Here is a 14,006-nt window from a genome sequence, read left to right as displayed (position 1 = left end):
ATTATGAGTAGGAAATATTTAGTGTATGAAGAAAAAGCCATGCAGTTATTCCGGCTTTAAAATTTTCATTTTTTTCATTTAAATGCAGTATAGCTGTAGAAAATCTCTCAGAATCATGGTTCAATTGCTAAATTCTTATTCTTTGTATTTACTTACTTTACTTCTGTTAAAATGGAAATTGTGTCTTCATTATTATGGGGATGTAGTAAAAAAAGCCTTGTGTTATTTTTTTTTGGAGTTTGAGTAGCATACAGGATGCCAGGGATGGGTCTTGGATGGTAAATATGTATCACCATTATATAGATTGTAGCCCCTACAAGGGGGATCTGAAAGGATAAACCCTCCTACAGGAGAGGCCTGAAAAGGGAAGGAAGCTGTCAGCAGGTGTCAATGAAGAGCTGTGTAGAGCAGGACACAGTGTGAGGGGGCTGTGGGCTGTTTGTCTGTTGAGATGCTGCTGAACTTTTGTGACCCCTTCTAGACCTTTGGGGCAGGTGGGAACTTCAAAACCCTGTTGTTGGACAAGTTTATGCTGACGGTGTGCCATGTTTTGTGTTCCAGAGTGTATGGACTGTTTTGTTTGTTTTTCTAAAGATAAGCTGTTCTGTTTGCCCTTGGAGAAATAAAGACTGTTTGTTTTTAAAAAAAGACACAGCTAGCTAGATATCTGTGACCCCAAATACAAATTAGATAGAGACAGTGATTTCGGGGGAGATATTTACTGCTGCTGTACAATGCAGTGCTAGTTACAGAGCTATACAGTGCTATATACAGGGCTGTATAATACCACTACCACATTACAGTGAATTGCAATGTGATGGGTGCAAAGAGTGGAATGCACCCCTTCCTTCATATTCACTGTACTGTTCAATGCTCCATTACTTCAAACTGTATTGCTGGTACTTAACTTGTACAGGGGGATGCACAGGAGTTAATTTTATCAGAGGGAGGTTGAGGAAAAAGAGCACCAGAAGCAATGAGGAGGAGACAGCCATCAGGGAGAAGCAATTGCCAGTAATGTTTCTGTGGATGCAGCTCTCTGCCACATGGGTTAAGCAATAAAAGTGGTTGGGTCTATAAAGTACCAGAGATTGGAGAGTATGGAAGCGAGGGAGGGCAACTTGCAAAGGAGTAGAGGGAGCAGCTTCCCTATTCCCCCAGAGGGCACTGCTCCACAAGTGCAGGCCAATGGTATCCCCACTCCACCACACCCCACAGAGAGCAGCTTTGCAGGTTTTTTCTCACACATGTGCCACAGACAACACCGTAGTGGTTTGCAGCCTCTGCCTGCAGCATATAAAATGTGGTAAATCTACTAGCCATTTGGGTACCACATGCATGAGGAGACACATGACTGCTCACTAAAAAGCTCAGTGGGAGCAGCACATGAATGATGCTTGTCCACAGTAAGGCCCCTTCACATCCGCTTGCTCAGCAGGGATCGATCTGTTGATCCCCACTGAGCCGGCGGATGACAGGGCGGTCCCTGCATACTGTGCAGGGCCCGCCCTGTCAGATCTCGGCTCTCCCCTATGGGGGATCAGATGAACATGGACTGTCTGTCCATGTTCATTTGATCCGCTCCGCAGACGGATAGAAAAATAGGATTTTCCTCTGTCTGCAGAATCGGACCATAACGGGGACGGATGATATCGGGTGTCAGCGGATGTTCATCCGCTGACACCCGCTATTCCATAGGGATGCATGTATGGGGCCTTAAAGGCTCACAATCATCCTACTTCTCACTTCTCCCTTTCCACTTCTCCCCACACTAAACAACAATCTCCATTTGCAGACCTTTTGAGTCTGGTATGAATTTTAAGGTGGAACCCCCAAGCCTAAAGTGTCCCCCCCCCCTCCCACGAACAATAGTAGATCACATATCCTCAACATGGAGGGAATCTTGCTTGTGAAAGTCTGTGAGTGGGGGGGTTATGAAATCTAGAAGCCCACTTTAAAAATAAGGGGGGCCCTAATACTACCCCACCCTACATGAAGAAATAAGAAGTACTCCCTCTCATTCGCAAAAAATAAAAATAAAATATTAAATAAAGACCAACTTTTTGATAAGCCTTTTGTTAAAAAATAAAATAAGGAAAAAAAACTACCACAATTGTAAATTCATCATCAATCATATTGTGCAGCAATGTAGATCCATGTCGACCCCAAACAACGACAATCCCCATGATGTTCTTGCAATGGTCATGTTTATATTTGGTCAATGATGTCATCCACCCCAGCTTCCCGGCTCGCTCCTTAACAACCAGCTATTCTTCGCACAGAATTAAAATCCGTCGATCATTTTCAACTGATTCGAATTTGAATCATTCAGAAAATTTGGAGCTCTTTAGAAAGGAATTTGTGCAACAAAATGAAACAAATTTCAACGAAATTTGTACTATTTCATTCTGAGATTTGGATGTATCAATGACATCAGAAGAAGGCAGGGCCGCTCGGTGACGTCGCCGGGTGGCCCTGTTCCTTAGTTATTTAAGTAATGTCAGACAGTGGGAGCCTTCGATGAGACTGTAGGTTTCTTTTCTTTTTTTTTTTTCATTTCAGGCAGTGTGATGGGCATCATGACTGACTATGGAGCTACACTGGGGGGACATTTTTTTATTTTTTAATAAAGAACTTGTCATTTTTTTTGTAATTCATTTGAAAACGAATCTACAAATGACATTAAACAAATTTAAACAAAATTTGTTACTATTTCATTCAGTGATTCGGATATATCCGAATCTTTGAATAACCAAAAATGTGTCTGATGTCCCTTTGTTATTAGAGTCTGGACAAAGGTATTCAGACTCCTAGCCACATTCCTCAGCTCAGTGCAAAAACTGTTTCTCAAATTAATAATCAACACACGATATCTAAAATGTAAAAATAAAAAAATGACAAGGATAGGACTGTGCATAAAAGACAAGGCATATACATATTTGCCAACATTCACACCTTATATACATTTATTTCTAATATTTGCTGAGGCCTGAGTATGTTTATCTATGTCTTTTCTTTTATATACACTCTTGTCCTTGTAATTTTTTTAACATTTGAAATTTTGGATAAATAAATGTTTAAAAAACAGTGTTTTGTATTTATTTGTGTTCCCAGATCTCTTCCTCTTTTCAATGCCTTTTATGGTGCACATTTTGATTTGGTGCACAGTTTACTAATTTTGTAGCAGGTGTTTTGTGTATACTTTATACTGTTTATTACGTCCACATTTTTCCACACTGTATTTTTCAGACACCTTTGGCATACATCTATGTTATTACATTATACATTAAATTATCTAAACAAACACCAGCAAAAATTAACACATTTTGTCTTTTTAGCTGCTTAACAAACAATAACCCATATCTGGTAGAAACAAAGCATATCATATATACAGTAGACTCCCACTCAAAATTTTGAAAAATCTGGATGCCATGGATGTCCTGTGAACTTTCCTTCATCAATCTGTTGTTGCTCTATCCTGATTTTCTTATGTGTATAGCTTACCTCCTCCTCCTCTTTTTCTTTTCCCTCGTGCCCTCCTGCATTTCCCACTTCTCTTACATGTTCATTTTTCTATCCACTTTACACCCTGATTTGTGGCACTTTTATAACTCATTCATCTGGAAAGATGATCAGACTGACGAGACATGCCTGTAAAAAAAAAAAAAAAAAAAAAAGAACAAACACAGTGCAACAAATGTAATCTTGAACTCTACTCAACAGCATCATACGTAGTCTAGTCTAGAGACAATTTATTTCTCCAGTTAGTACATCCTGCTTTTATACTCATCTATTATTGAAAGGGTTATACCAAATCTTTTACTAATTTTGAATGAGCTTTCTAAAACAGTTTGATATTCCTGTACCTGGAACCTGTAACAGCAAAGTCATGTTGTTTGCCTTACACCAATTGAATCTTCTTCCAAATGTTCAGCAAAATATTAGGACTGGAGGTTACAATAAAAAAATCTCATCCACATCAGTGCCTGACCTCACAAATGCGCTACTGGAAGAATGGTCAAACATTCCCATAGACACACTCCTAAACCTTGTGGACTGCCTTCCCAGAAAAGTTGAAGCTGCTTTGGCTGCAAAGGGTGGGCTAAATCAATATTGAGCCCTACAGACTAAGACTGGGATGCCATTAAACTTCATGTGCGTGTAAAGGCAGTACTTACTCCCAATACTTTTGGCAATATAGTGTATGTAAGATATACCGCAATGTGTAACAAATCCTCATGCTGGTATAGTTACCACTCAATTACATCATCAAAGCCTCTTCCCTGGGCATTACGCCACAGGGTCACGTGGCTTCCTTAGGGGAATAGGTGAATCTCCCTAATGAGGACATACTGTAGGCAGCAATAAAAACAGACTAGGTCCTAATCCCTCTCTACTCTATTTAGATCTTTAAAACATTTTGCCTTTAGTTATAATTTAGGAAAACATTGGCTCAAAATAAATACTTTCTTAAAAGTGGGTTTAACAAAAGATTCCAGGAATTCAAGAGCAAGTATTACTGTCACATGAACGTGTTTGCTGAACCATGTGATATCGATGCCAGTAATGCAGGTGATCACTTTCAATTAAAACTAAGTAAAATACAAAATGACAGCAGCTTATAAAGAGCTTTCTGAGAAAAGGACCTTTTGTCACTTTATATGTCATGTGTCCTACCTGATTTTTATCCGTCTGTGACAAAAATCTGCTCTTAGATACAGTTCAATGTTTAGTAGCACATGCTGCTTCAAACAGGTTCTCTCAAGAATTAAAAGCATCAAAACAAAGATCACATCGAAGTGATGATTACTTATCTAGAATGCTTGATATTGCCATATTGATCACCAGTGCAAACAGAAACACTTCCAAATGTACCTCTGACTGTGTCTCAATATTATGGAATGGATGATTTAAGCAACTTTCACAGTTAATAAATGTCAGCTTTTATCACTGGCTTTTGTGACCCAGTACTGACCCACAAAGTGCCTCCTATAAGAAAAGGTTCAACAGATTTGCACTATACCTTTTAAGATGTTATATCAGTTGTCAGTGGCACAAAAAGGTTAGCAGAGATTTTGGTTGCAATAGGGCCTTATCCGTGTCGGGGCCCTATAGATTTTTACCAAGCTACACCCAAACACCTTTTCTTTTGCCACTACTTTGACAACTGTGCAAGTAAATTGCTTCTCCTGCAAGGAAGGAGAAATACCATTCAACGTGGAGGAGGTCATACGACTTGGGGGAGTTAGGTTCCAAGTAGGAGCTCGGGGTTTAAGGCACATAATGTAATGAGGTTATAAGCAGGGCCCACTTGCCCTGCACATGGGGGTTCCTTTCCTTTTGTGTACATGCTCATCAATGCCCAGGGCAGATGGGACCACGTTTATGTGAAAGTCAAACATTATGGCGGTGCCCTGGCTTAGACATGAGCCATACACTGTGTGCAGCTGTAAAACATACAGAGTATCTCTGTGAGCAATCTGTCCATGTCACTATACACCACTGCTTGATGTATGTTGTATTAGGAGAGACACTGCTGAGCCCATGCCTTTTCCACCTGTTCAGCGCACCTCAGAATGCAATGACAGAATGGGGTCCCATGCAGCACCTAGCTTGGACCTCATATGTGATATCACTTGACTCTTCCACACTCTTGTACCATACTAAGTATATAGGGTTTCTGTACCACAGGTTTGGTCCCAGATACTTTTGGGGGAACCGACCACTAGAGAGGGAGCCAGATCACTGACCCCCTCGGTACCGGAGGACCTGTCACCTTTGTCAAGTACCACGCTTCATGACAAGCTGCTATATACTTCCCACCATTTCCTGGCAACTGCTCTCCAATGTCAACTCCTCCTGCTAAGTTAACCTTTCTAGTGGCCTTGCACCGTACCCATGTGTGTTTTACAGGCCCTGTGTGACGAACGCGGGTGTCAGATCCCTGCCCTCCTCGTTAACTTGCAAGGAAGGACTGGCCAACCTCACACCACGCTGTCACTTACGTAACAATGCCACTCTCAGCTGCGCCCAGCACAAAGATTTTCCAGCTTGCAGGACCACAATCTAGGTGCGAGCAGCCTGAGAGTGATTGTCACTGGGCTAATTACACAATTAACCCTTTAACTGCCACCACCCCCGTTTAAAAGACCGAGCCGGGGAGACTCGTAATTTTAGCAATACCAATTATAATTTTAGAATAAACGTCTGCCACACACACTGCCACCACAGACAGGTCTGCTCAGAGTCTTACTCTACAACAGTAGCGCCCTTCAAGAGGCAGGTTCATTTATAGCTTGCATTAAGAGCTTTAGAGACAAGGTTAACACTTTTCAACATAAGGATTTATTATGAAAAGGTCAAAGTTGATGCAAATAAAATATTTACAGAAAAAAGATGTTTCAAAAGATAAAGACAATATACAGCCACAAAGCAATAAGGTAGAATTGGGAAGGAAGAATACTTGCAATTAATGTCCAAGGGTTGATCAGAGTTCGATCGATGAGCTGGGTAATCGGTTCTCGACTTGGCAGATGTTTCTTCTTGGATGGTAAAAGGAGAACTGCCCATTGTCTTGGCATTTCCTCTTTTCTGTCAAATCAAAGGGGGTGTTGACAGTGACCAGTAACCAATCGTCTGGTCATCTTGTTTTAGGGGTTGGTTGCCGGGAGGTGTCTACACTCATGACCACGTCCCAGGTAGGTTTTGCAATACATATTCATATATCTGCATCTATAGTGTTTCCAGACTCCAAATATCCATATTATTATTCAACTTGAGATTTCCTTCAAAACAAGTCTAAACATGCCATCTCTATAATGTATAGCCTGCTTTGGAGGAATAAGTGGTCCCAGGGGTTTCCCATATGACCTGACATAGGGGTGTCTGGACTTGAAACGTTCCATATTATCTGAGGAAACTAAATATGTCCAGATTATGGCTGTGCTATTACTAAGTCAGAAGTTATGAAACATGCTGAAATTTCATACTTATTCTACTGAGGTGTATTCAGACAATTTACAGCCGAGGCCTGTTAGGTCTCTGAATGGGGAGGGTGACAGTTTTACGACAGGCCTGAACACTGCCCTTACAACAAATGTTTTCTACTGACCTAACCTGGTTCTGTTTTCTCTGTTGAGATAACCTTTTCTGTTGAACTTAAAAAGCTTTGGATTCCTAAGACGAGGAAGGAGGGAGTTCAGAGTTTTCTGTAAGGTTACATGGTTAGCCAAACTGTCATGGCTACTTCCACACAAGATGGCAGCTAGCTACAGCTTTTCATGTCCCGTACCTGATATCGTTACACCTCCCCCCTTAGGTGGTTGCATGGGAGGGAACTACAATTTCCCTCCTGATGCAACCGACTCCTGCAGGCTCGGCTTGTCGTGACAGCCCATCAGCATTGCCATGGGCGCTGCCTTTCTTATGCTGGATGGTGAAATCGTATTGCTGAAGAATTAGGCTCCACCGAAGTAGTTTGCCATTCTCCCCAGCAACACGATTTAGCCAGCTCAAGGGATTGTGATCCGTGATCACAGTGAAGTGCCGTCCATAAAGGTACGTTTGTAACTTCTGGAGAGCCCACATGATCGCAAGACACTCCTTTTCAATCGTGGCATATGCTACTTCCCTGGGAAGCAGCTTCCTGCTCAGGTAGAGGATGGGATGCTCCAGCGCCTCCTTCAAGGCCTGAAATGCCTGCTCACATTCTGGTGTCCAAGACACCACCTTGGGCAGTTTCTTTTTGGTTAGGTCAGTCAGAGGTTTGGCCAGGCTACTATAGTTACATACAAGTTTCCTATAGTAGCCAGCGGTCCCCAAGAAAGACATAACCTGCTTTTTGGTTTGAGGGGTAGGCCAGGCCAGGATGGCCTCAACCTTCCCTGTCTCGGGTTTCAGGGTACCTCCTCCTACCTGGTGTCCCAAGTACTGCACATCAGTCATGCCAATCTGACTCTTACTGGGTTTGACAGTCAGATTGGCAGCTGTCAGTTGGTCCAAGACCTGTGACAGGTGCACCAGGTGTACTTCCCAGACAGGGCCAATCACTCCAAGGCTTCTTGAGCCGACCATTTCACAAGGTTCCACCCCTCCTTGTAGGTCATCCATGACCCCCGGAGAAGTGGCTGGCGCGTTCTCAACCCCAACTAGCATTGCCTTACATGCAGACAAGCCACATGGGGTGGTGAAGGCTGACTCGTCCTGAGCCTTCCGTGTTAGGGGGGTTGGTCCACGCCCCCTGCTCAGGTCAATGATGGTGAGACAGCAGGCACCTACCAGCTGTTACGACCCCTCATGATTCCTGGGCATAGGGAAGGCCACAACAATAGGGCTGGCATTCAGCCCTTCAAGGGCTCCTGGAAGCCTGGTTGTCTGATCCCTTTTGGGGGCCAGGACTACCAGTAGCGCCCAGACTGTCCGAGCTCCCTGAATGACCCCTAACTGCATAATTTCCTCAGTCTCCTTTGCCCCGCCTGTCTGCGCCTCCTGCAAGGCAAGGTGGGCTGCAAGGGTGAGGGGAGGATACACCCGGCCGCCCACCTCGTGGACGCCATGGGGTGCCCTCCCAGAGTTTCCCATGACCCAAACACGGCATGCTGTAAGCACTGCCAGCATCATGGGTGCCTAGAGGGGAAGGAAAGGTGAGTGGGACTGAAGGCCTAAGCCCACTCCCTGAGTGTCAGCTATCACTTCTAGCAGGGCACCTAACTCTTTCCGTTCAGGTATACAGTCTCTGCCAATGACAGGCGCTGTGCTGGGACATTGTGTGAACATCAAGTTAGGCCACAGACCATTGTGTTTCACTCCAGCCCTGGCCTTCCTGATTTCACCTGGACCTTCACAGACCATATCAGGTGACACCTTCAACACATTCCCCTTTGGTTGACTGAACACAGTGAGCAACTGCTTAACCCTTTCAGTCTCCAGGCCTCCTGCCTGTAGACCAGTACAGCCTCTCTGCCCACTGTCCCTGTCACGCTTTTGTTTATTTTTCTCAGCAGGGGAGCTAACAGCTGGCCTGCTGAACACTGCAAAGCCTTTGTCTCTCAGCAGTACTGGCTGAGGCGTGGGACTACAAGTACCAACCAGCTGTCCTGTGACACACAAGGACAACTGCTGGGGTGTAGTCAAGGTAGAATACTCTGGGTCAAAGTCAGGAATGGGGCCACCTGGGCCACTCCTGGGTTCTGCCGCCAGAGACTCTATCTTCTCCACTGTCCCAGCATTGTGGGTGCCCTCCAACAAAGACATAACATCATTACATTCAGTAATTACATTCTTAACATCAGCTACACAAGCATTTGATATCGGCACATGCAAGGGGGCCTCCTCTCCTTCTGTAGGTGAAGAAGACCCCTGTACCTCCACTCCACCCTCCCCCTCCCTCTGTCCATCCACAGGTTGCCCAGATATTACCCCAACATCTGTAAACAGTACCTTGGTAGGTCCAGAGAGTTCTGTGGGAGCATCCTGGGTGCTTTTAGCAGGGGCATAGTAAGAAACAAGGGTACCTAAATCAGCACCCAACAACACCGCAGTGGGGATCTCCACCGAGACTCCCACTTCTCTCATCCCACTTCCGGCACCCCAATCAATAAAAACATAGGCACGGGGTACTCGTGAGCGGGTCCCCCCGACTCCGGTGAGGGTAAAAAACTTTCCAGGGATGATGTCACTTCTTTCTATCACCTCTGGTCTGACCAAAGTGACTTCAGCTCCTGTGTCACGGAAACCAGTAACGATCCGGTGGCCCACGGTGACTGGCTGCAAGTTGGCGGTGGTTACTCGAGTTCTCCTGCGGACGAACAGCACGGAAGAAGGGTTGCTGGCCGGATGGCCAGATGATGTCGTCTTCTTCTGCTCAGGGCACTGCGTCCTGAGATGTCCGGCTTCCCCACAGTTGTAGCATTTGCATTTGTCAGTTAGGAAGGTCTTGGTTCCAGTAGCTGCAGGTTCCGGCTGCTGAGGAACTTGGTTGGTAGGCAGAGGAGGGGTTGCTGTGTGCGATTTCCCTCCTTTCCAGCCATTCGGAGGAGTCTTGCGATGGTCAGATACCCGAGAGTGGATATAGGTATCTGCCAGTTCTGCTGCTGCTTTGGCAGAGTTTGGCTTTCGCTCCAGCACAAACTGTCTGACGTCTGTAGGACAGATGTGCAAAAGTTGATCTTCAATCATAAGATCTTCTAGGGATTCAAAAGAATCGGCTTTCAAGCCTTTAGTCCATTGCCGGAATGTGGTGCGTAAGCGAACTACCACATCCATGTATGAGTCCCCAGGCCCCTTTTGCAAGGACCTAAAACGCTTCCGGTACACTTCCGGGGTTAGCTGAAACTTTTGGATGATTGCATCCTTTAGGGCCCCATAATCGTCGCACTGCTCTTCTGACAGTTCAACATAAGCATCCAGGGTCTTGCCTCGTAGCCCTGGCGCCAGGTACCGGGCCCATTGGGCTGGGGGCAGATGGTACTGACGGCAAGTTTTTTCAAACGACAGTAGATACACGTCAATGTCACTGTCCTTTTCCATAACTGGAAATTTGGCTGCCGGGATCACTGGCAAAGAGGCATCCCTGTGCTCTAGGGATCCGAGGTTCTGAGCCTGTCGCTGCTGCTGGAGCCTAGCCATCTCTAGTTCGTGCCGACGATCAGCCTCCCTCTCAGCCTGGCGTTCTGCCGCCTCTCGCTCAGCCCTGCGTTCCGCAGCCTCTCTCTCAGCCTGGCGTTCCAGAAACTGCAGGTACACCACAGGATCCGTCTCCCTGAGGTGTTGTAGAGTTTCTTGCATTTGAAGAGAGTCTATGATGGTTTCAGGCAATCTGATGCTGGCCTGCTCTTGTGGTGGCTTGGAGGTAACAATCCGTGGTATTCCAGTGTCAGTTTCTGCTTGCCCATCTGGTGAGGCCGCCTCTGAACCACTGGGCTCTGGAGTAGCAGAAACCCTTTCTGGTCCAGTTTCCCCCAGGTTCTGGTCTGCACGGATATCAAACTCCTGTAAGGCATGTATCAAGCCTTCACGATTTTTGCCACCGACGTCAATTCCTCTTTCTGCGCACTCAACAGCCAGTTCATTCTTGCTCATCTTTTTATATGCTGATAACCCAGACATTTTGCAAGCAGAAAAGATAGAACAGAAAGAAGAGATAGGAAGAAGGTGTAGGAAGGAGCTGTTGCTGTATGTCTCTCTTGAAAAAATAAAAATCAAAAAATATGCACCAGCTTGTCTCTAAGGACTGTTTCCACAAAGGTTACAATCCTTCAGTGCAGAGCTAATTCCTAACAATGCACTGAATGCTCTTAATGCGAAACTATCCCGCTACGCTGCCAGCCAATATGTGACGAACGCGGGTGTCAGATCCCTGCCCTCCTCGCTAACTTGCAAGGAAGGACCGGCCAACCTCACACCAAGCTGTCACTTACGTAACAATGCCACTCTCAGCTGCGCCCAGCACAAAGATTTTCCAGCTTGCAGGACCACAAGCTAGGTGCGAGCAGCCTGAGAGTGATTGTCACTGGGCTAATTACACAATTAACCCTTTAACTGCCACCACCCCCGTTTAAAAGACCGAGCCGGGGGAGACTCGTAATTTTAGCAATACCAATTATAATTTTAGAATAAGCGTCTGCCACACACACTGCCACCACAGACAGGTCTGCTCAGAGTCTTACTCTACAACAGTAGCGCCCTTCAAGAGGCAGGTTCATTTATAGCTTGCATTAAGAGCTTTAGAGACAAGGTTAACACTTTTCAACATAAGGGTTTATTATGAAAAGGTCAAAGTTGATGCAAATAAAATATTTACAGAAAAAAGATGTTTCAAAAGATAAAGACAATATACAGCCACAAAGCAATAAGGTAGAATTGGGAAGGAAGAATACTTGCAATTAATGTCCGAGGGTTGATCAGAGTTCGATCGATGAGCTGGGTAATCGGTTCTCGACTTGGCAGATGTTTCTTCTTGGATGGTAAAAGGAGAACTGCCCATTGTCTTGGCATTTCCTCTTTTCTATCAAATCAAAGGGGGTGTTGACAGCGACCAGTAACCAATCGTCTGGTCATCTTGTTTTAGGGGTTGGTTGCTGGGAGGTGTCTACACTCATGACCACGTCCCAGGTAGATTTTGCAATACATATTCATATATCTGCATCTATAGTGTTTCCAGACTCCAAATATCCATATTATTATTCAACTTGAGATTTCCTTCAAAACAAGTCTAAACATGCCATCTCTATAATGTATAGCCTGCTTTGGAGGAATAAGTGGTCCCAGGGGTTTCCCATATGACCTGACATAGGGGTGTCTGGACTTGAAACGTTCCATATTATCTGAGGAAACTAAATATGTCCAGATTATGGCTGTGCTATTACTAAGTCAGAAGTTATGAAACATGCTGAAATTTCATACTTATTCTACTGAGGTGTATTCAGACAATTTACAGCCGAGGCCTGTTAGGTCTCTGAATGGGGAGGGTGACAGTTTTACGACAGGCCTGAACACTGCCCTTACAACAAATGTTTTCTACTGACCTAACCTGGTTCTGTTTTCTCTGTTGAGATAACCTTTTCTGTTGAACTTAAAAAGCTTTGAATTCCTAAGACGAGGAAGGAGGGAGTTCAGAGTTTTCTGTAAGGTTACATGGTTAGCTAAACTGTCATGGCTACTTCCACACAGGATGGCAGCTAGCTACAGCTTTTCATGTCCCGTACGTGATATTGTTACACCTGTTCTTCTGATACACCATATTCTGCCATGCACCCCTTGAATAACTGTAGACTGATCTTAAAACAGTTAACAGCTTACTGAAGATTCAGAAACACAGCTCAACAGCCCAGCACACATGAAACCAGCCTTAACTAACTAATGCAGGCTGCCCAGGTCCTTACCTTCCAAAGAAGCAAAGCCCATTCAGCAAAAGTCCATAGTAATGTTAGGTTCCTAGTCCAGGGAGAATCTCAGCAGAGTTACCCAGAAGAGAGCCATGTGTTACAGTAGGACTACATGTTGCAGCAGTTCTTCCTCTGTGATTCCCAAGTGGAAGAAAGAGAGAGAGGTCTAAGCAGTGGCGGCTGGTGGTAAATTTTTACCGCACCCGTCCCTTCCCCCCGGTCTGTCATCAAGGGCACCTGCACTTACCCTATCTATGGGGAGCAACACTTCACCAGGGCTCTCCTCTTTGGCTTCATGGGTGGCGGCTTCCCCTTCCCCTGCTATTCTCCGCAGACATCACAGGCGGCGGCTTCCCCTTCCCCTGCTCTCCTCTGCAGGCCTCACGGGCGGCAGCTTCCCTTTCCCCTGCTCTCCTCCGCAGGCATCACAGGCGGCTGCTTGCCCTTCCCCTGTTTACCTCTGCAGGCATCATGGTGGTTTCAGCCGTGCGTCTCCTCTCTCCTCCTACTAGGCCAATTGGAACGCTTCTTCTTTCTGCCAATTGCGAAATAGGTCTCAGACCCGCTTCCTGATTGGCCGGGAGGAGAATCAGTGTGACATAGCGAATATTCATTCGCTATTGTCACACAACTGGGTGGGATTAGGGCGCAGTGCTTTGCCCCCAGACCCCACTCTTTTTTTAAGCTTATTAGAGCCTCTGGCTCTAGTCACGTGCTTCAAAAAAAAAACTCAGATTGGAATCCATGTGTCCTGCATGTAGATTAAGGGGCCGGATGCATGGATGGGGGGGGGTGCGCCCTTGCGCCCCTAATGAATGGGCCTCCACTGGGTCTGAGCCCTCCCCTGTATATATGTAGCTTACAGCAGGGGCCAGGAGTCAGAAATCCTGGGAAAAGAGTTTAGAATCAATTAACCTCTTCCCATCCTGGGCAGCCTGGGTTGTTTTTATAACTACACAGTGCAATGAATACAACTGCAGAAATACATTCAATGACATCCCACAAGCACCTGCTTACAGGGTGGTCATAGTAGGTGCAAGGGTTTTAATAGGTAAAGTACAAGAGCAAAACAAAAACAGATGCAGTATTTTTCTGTAATACATGCACATCTCCCCATGTTTA

The 14,006-nt window shown here is 45.3% G+C and overlaps 1 protein-coding gene across 1 annotated transcript; it reads right to left on the bottom strand.

The window, feature by feature from the left end:
- Positions 1 to 4,503: 4,503 nt before the first annotated feature.
- Positions 4,504 to 10,785, bottom strand: LOC141109858 (uncharacterized). The gene is made up of 4 exons (XM_073601117.1): positions 10,010 to 10,785; positions 9,439 to 9,796; positions 9,084 to 9,237; positions 4,504 to 4,592 (listed from the first exon to the last, which is right to left on the bottom strand). Exons 1-4 carry the CDS (start codon positions 10,783 to 10,785, stop codon positions 4,504 to 4,506), a joined length of 1,377 nt encoding a protein of 458 aa, XP_073457218.1.
- Positions 10,786 to 14,006: the final 3,221 nt, after the last annotated feature.

This window comes from Aquarana catesbeiana, linkage group LG10 (assembly GCF_042186555.1).
Source record: "Aquarana catesbeiana isolate 2022-GZ linkage group LG10, ASM4218655v1, whole genome shotgun sequence".
NCBI lineage: Eukaryota > Metazoa > Chordata > Amphibia > Anura > Ranidae > Aquarana > Aquarana catesbeiana.
This window is presented reverse-complemented; position numbering and strand designations above follow the sequence as displayed.

What these genes read in the sequence shown, in the direction of transcription:
- LOC141109858 (XM_073601117.1), bottom strand. Translation starts at nt 10,785, where the DNA reads ATGCAAGAAACTCTACAACACCTCAGGGAGACGGATCCTGTGGTGTAC. An exon ending in AATGGCTGGAAAGGAGGGAA is followed by an intron (nt 9,797 to 10,009) that starts ATCGCACACAGC and finishes GTTCGTCCGCAG; the next exon opens with GAGAACTCGAGTAACCACCG. An exon ending in TGTCACAGGACAGCTGGTTG is followed by an intron (nt 4,593 to 9,083) that starts GTACTTGTAGTC and finishes TATTTTACTTAG; the next exon opens with TTTTAATTGAAAGTGATCAC.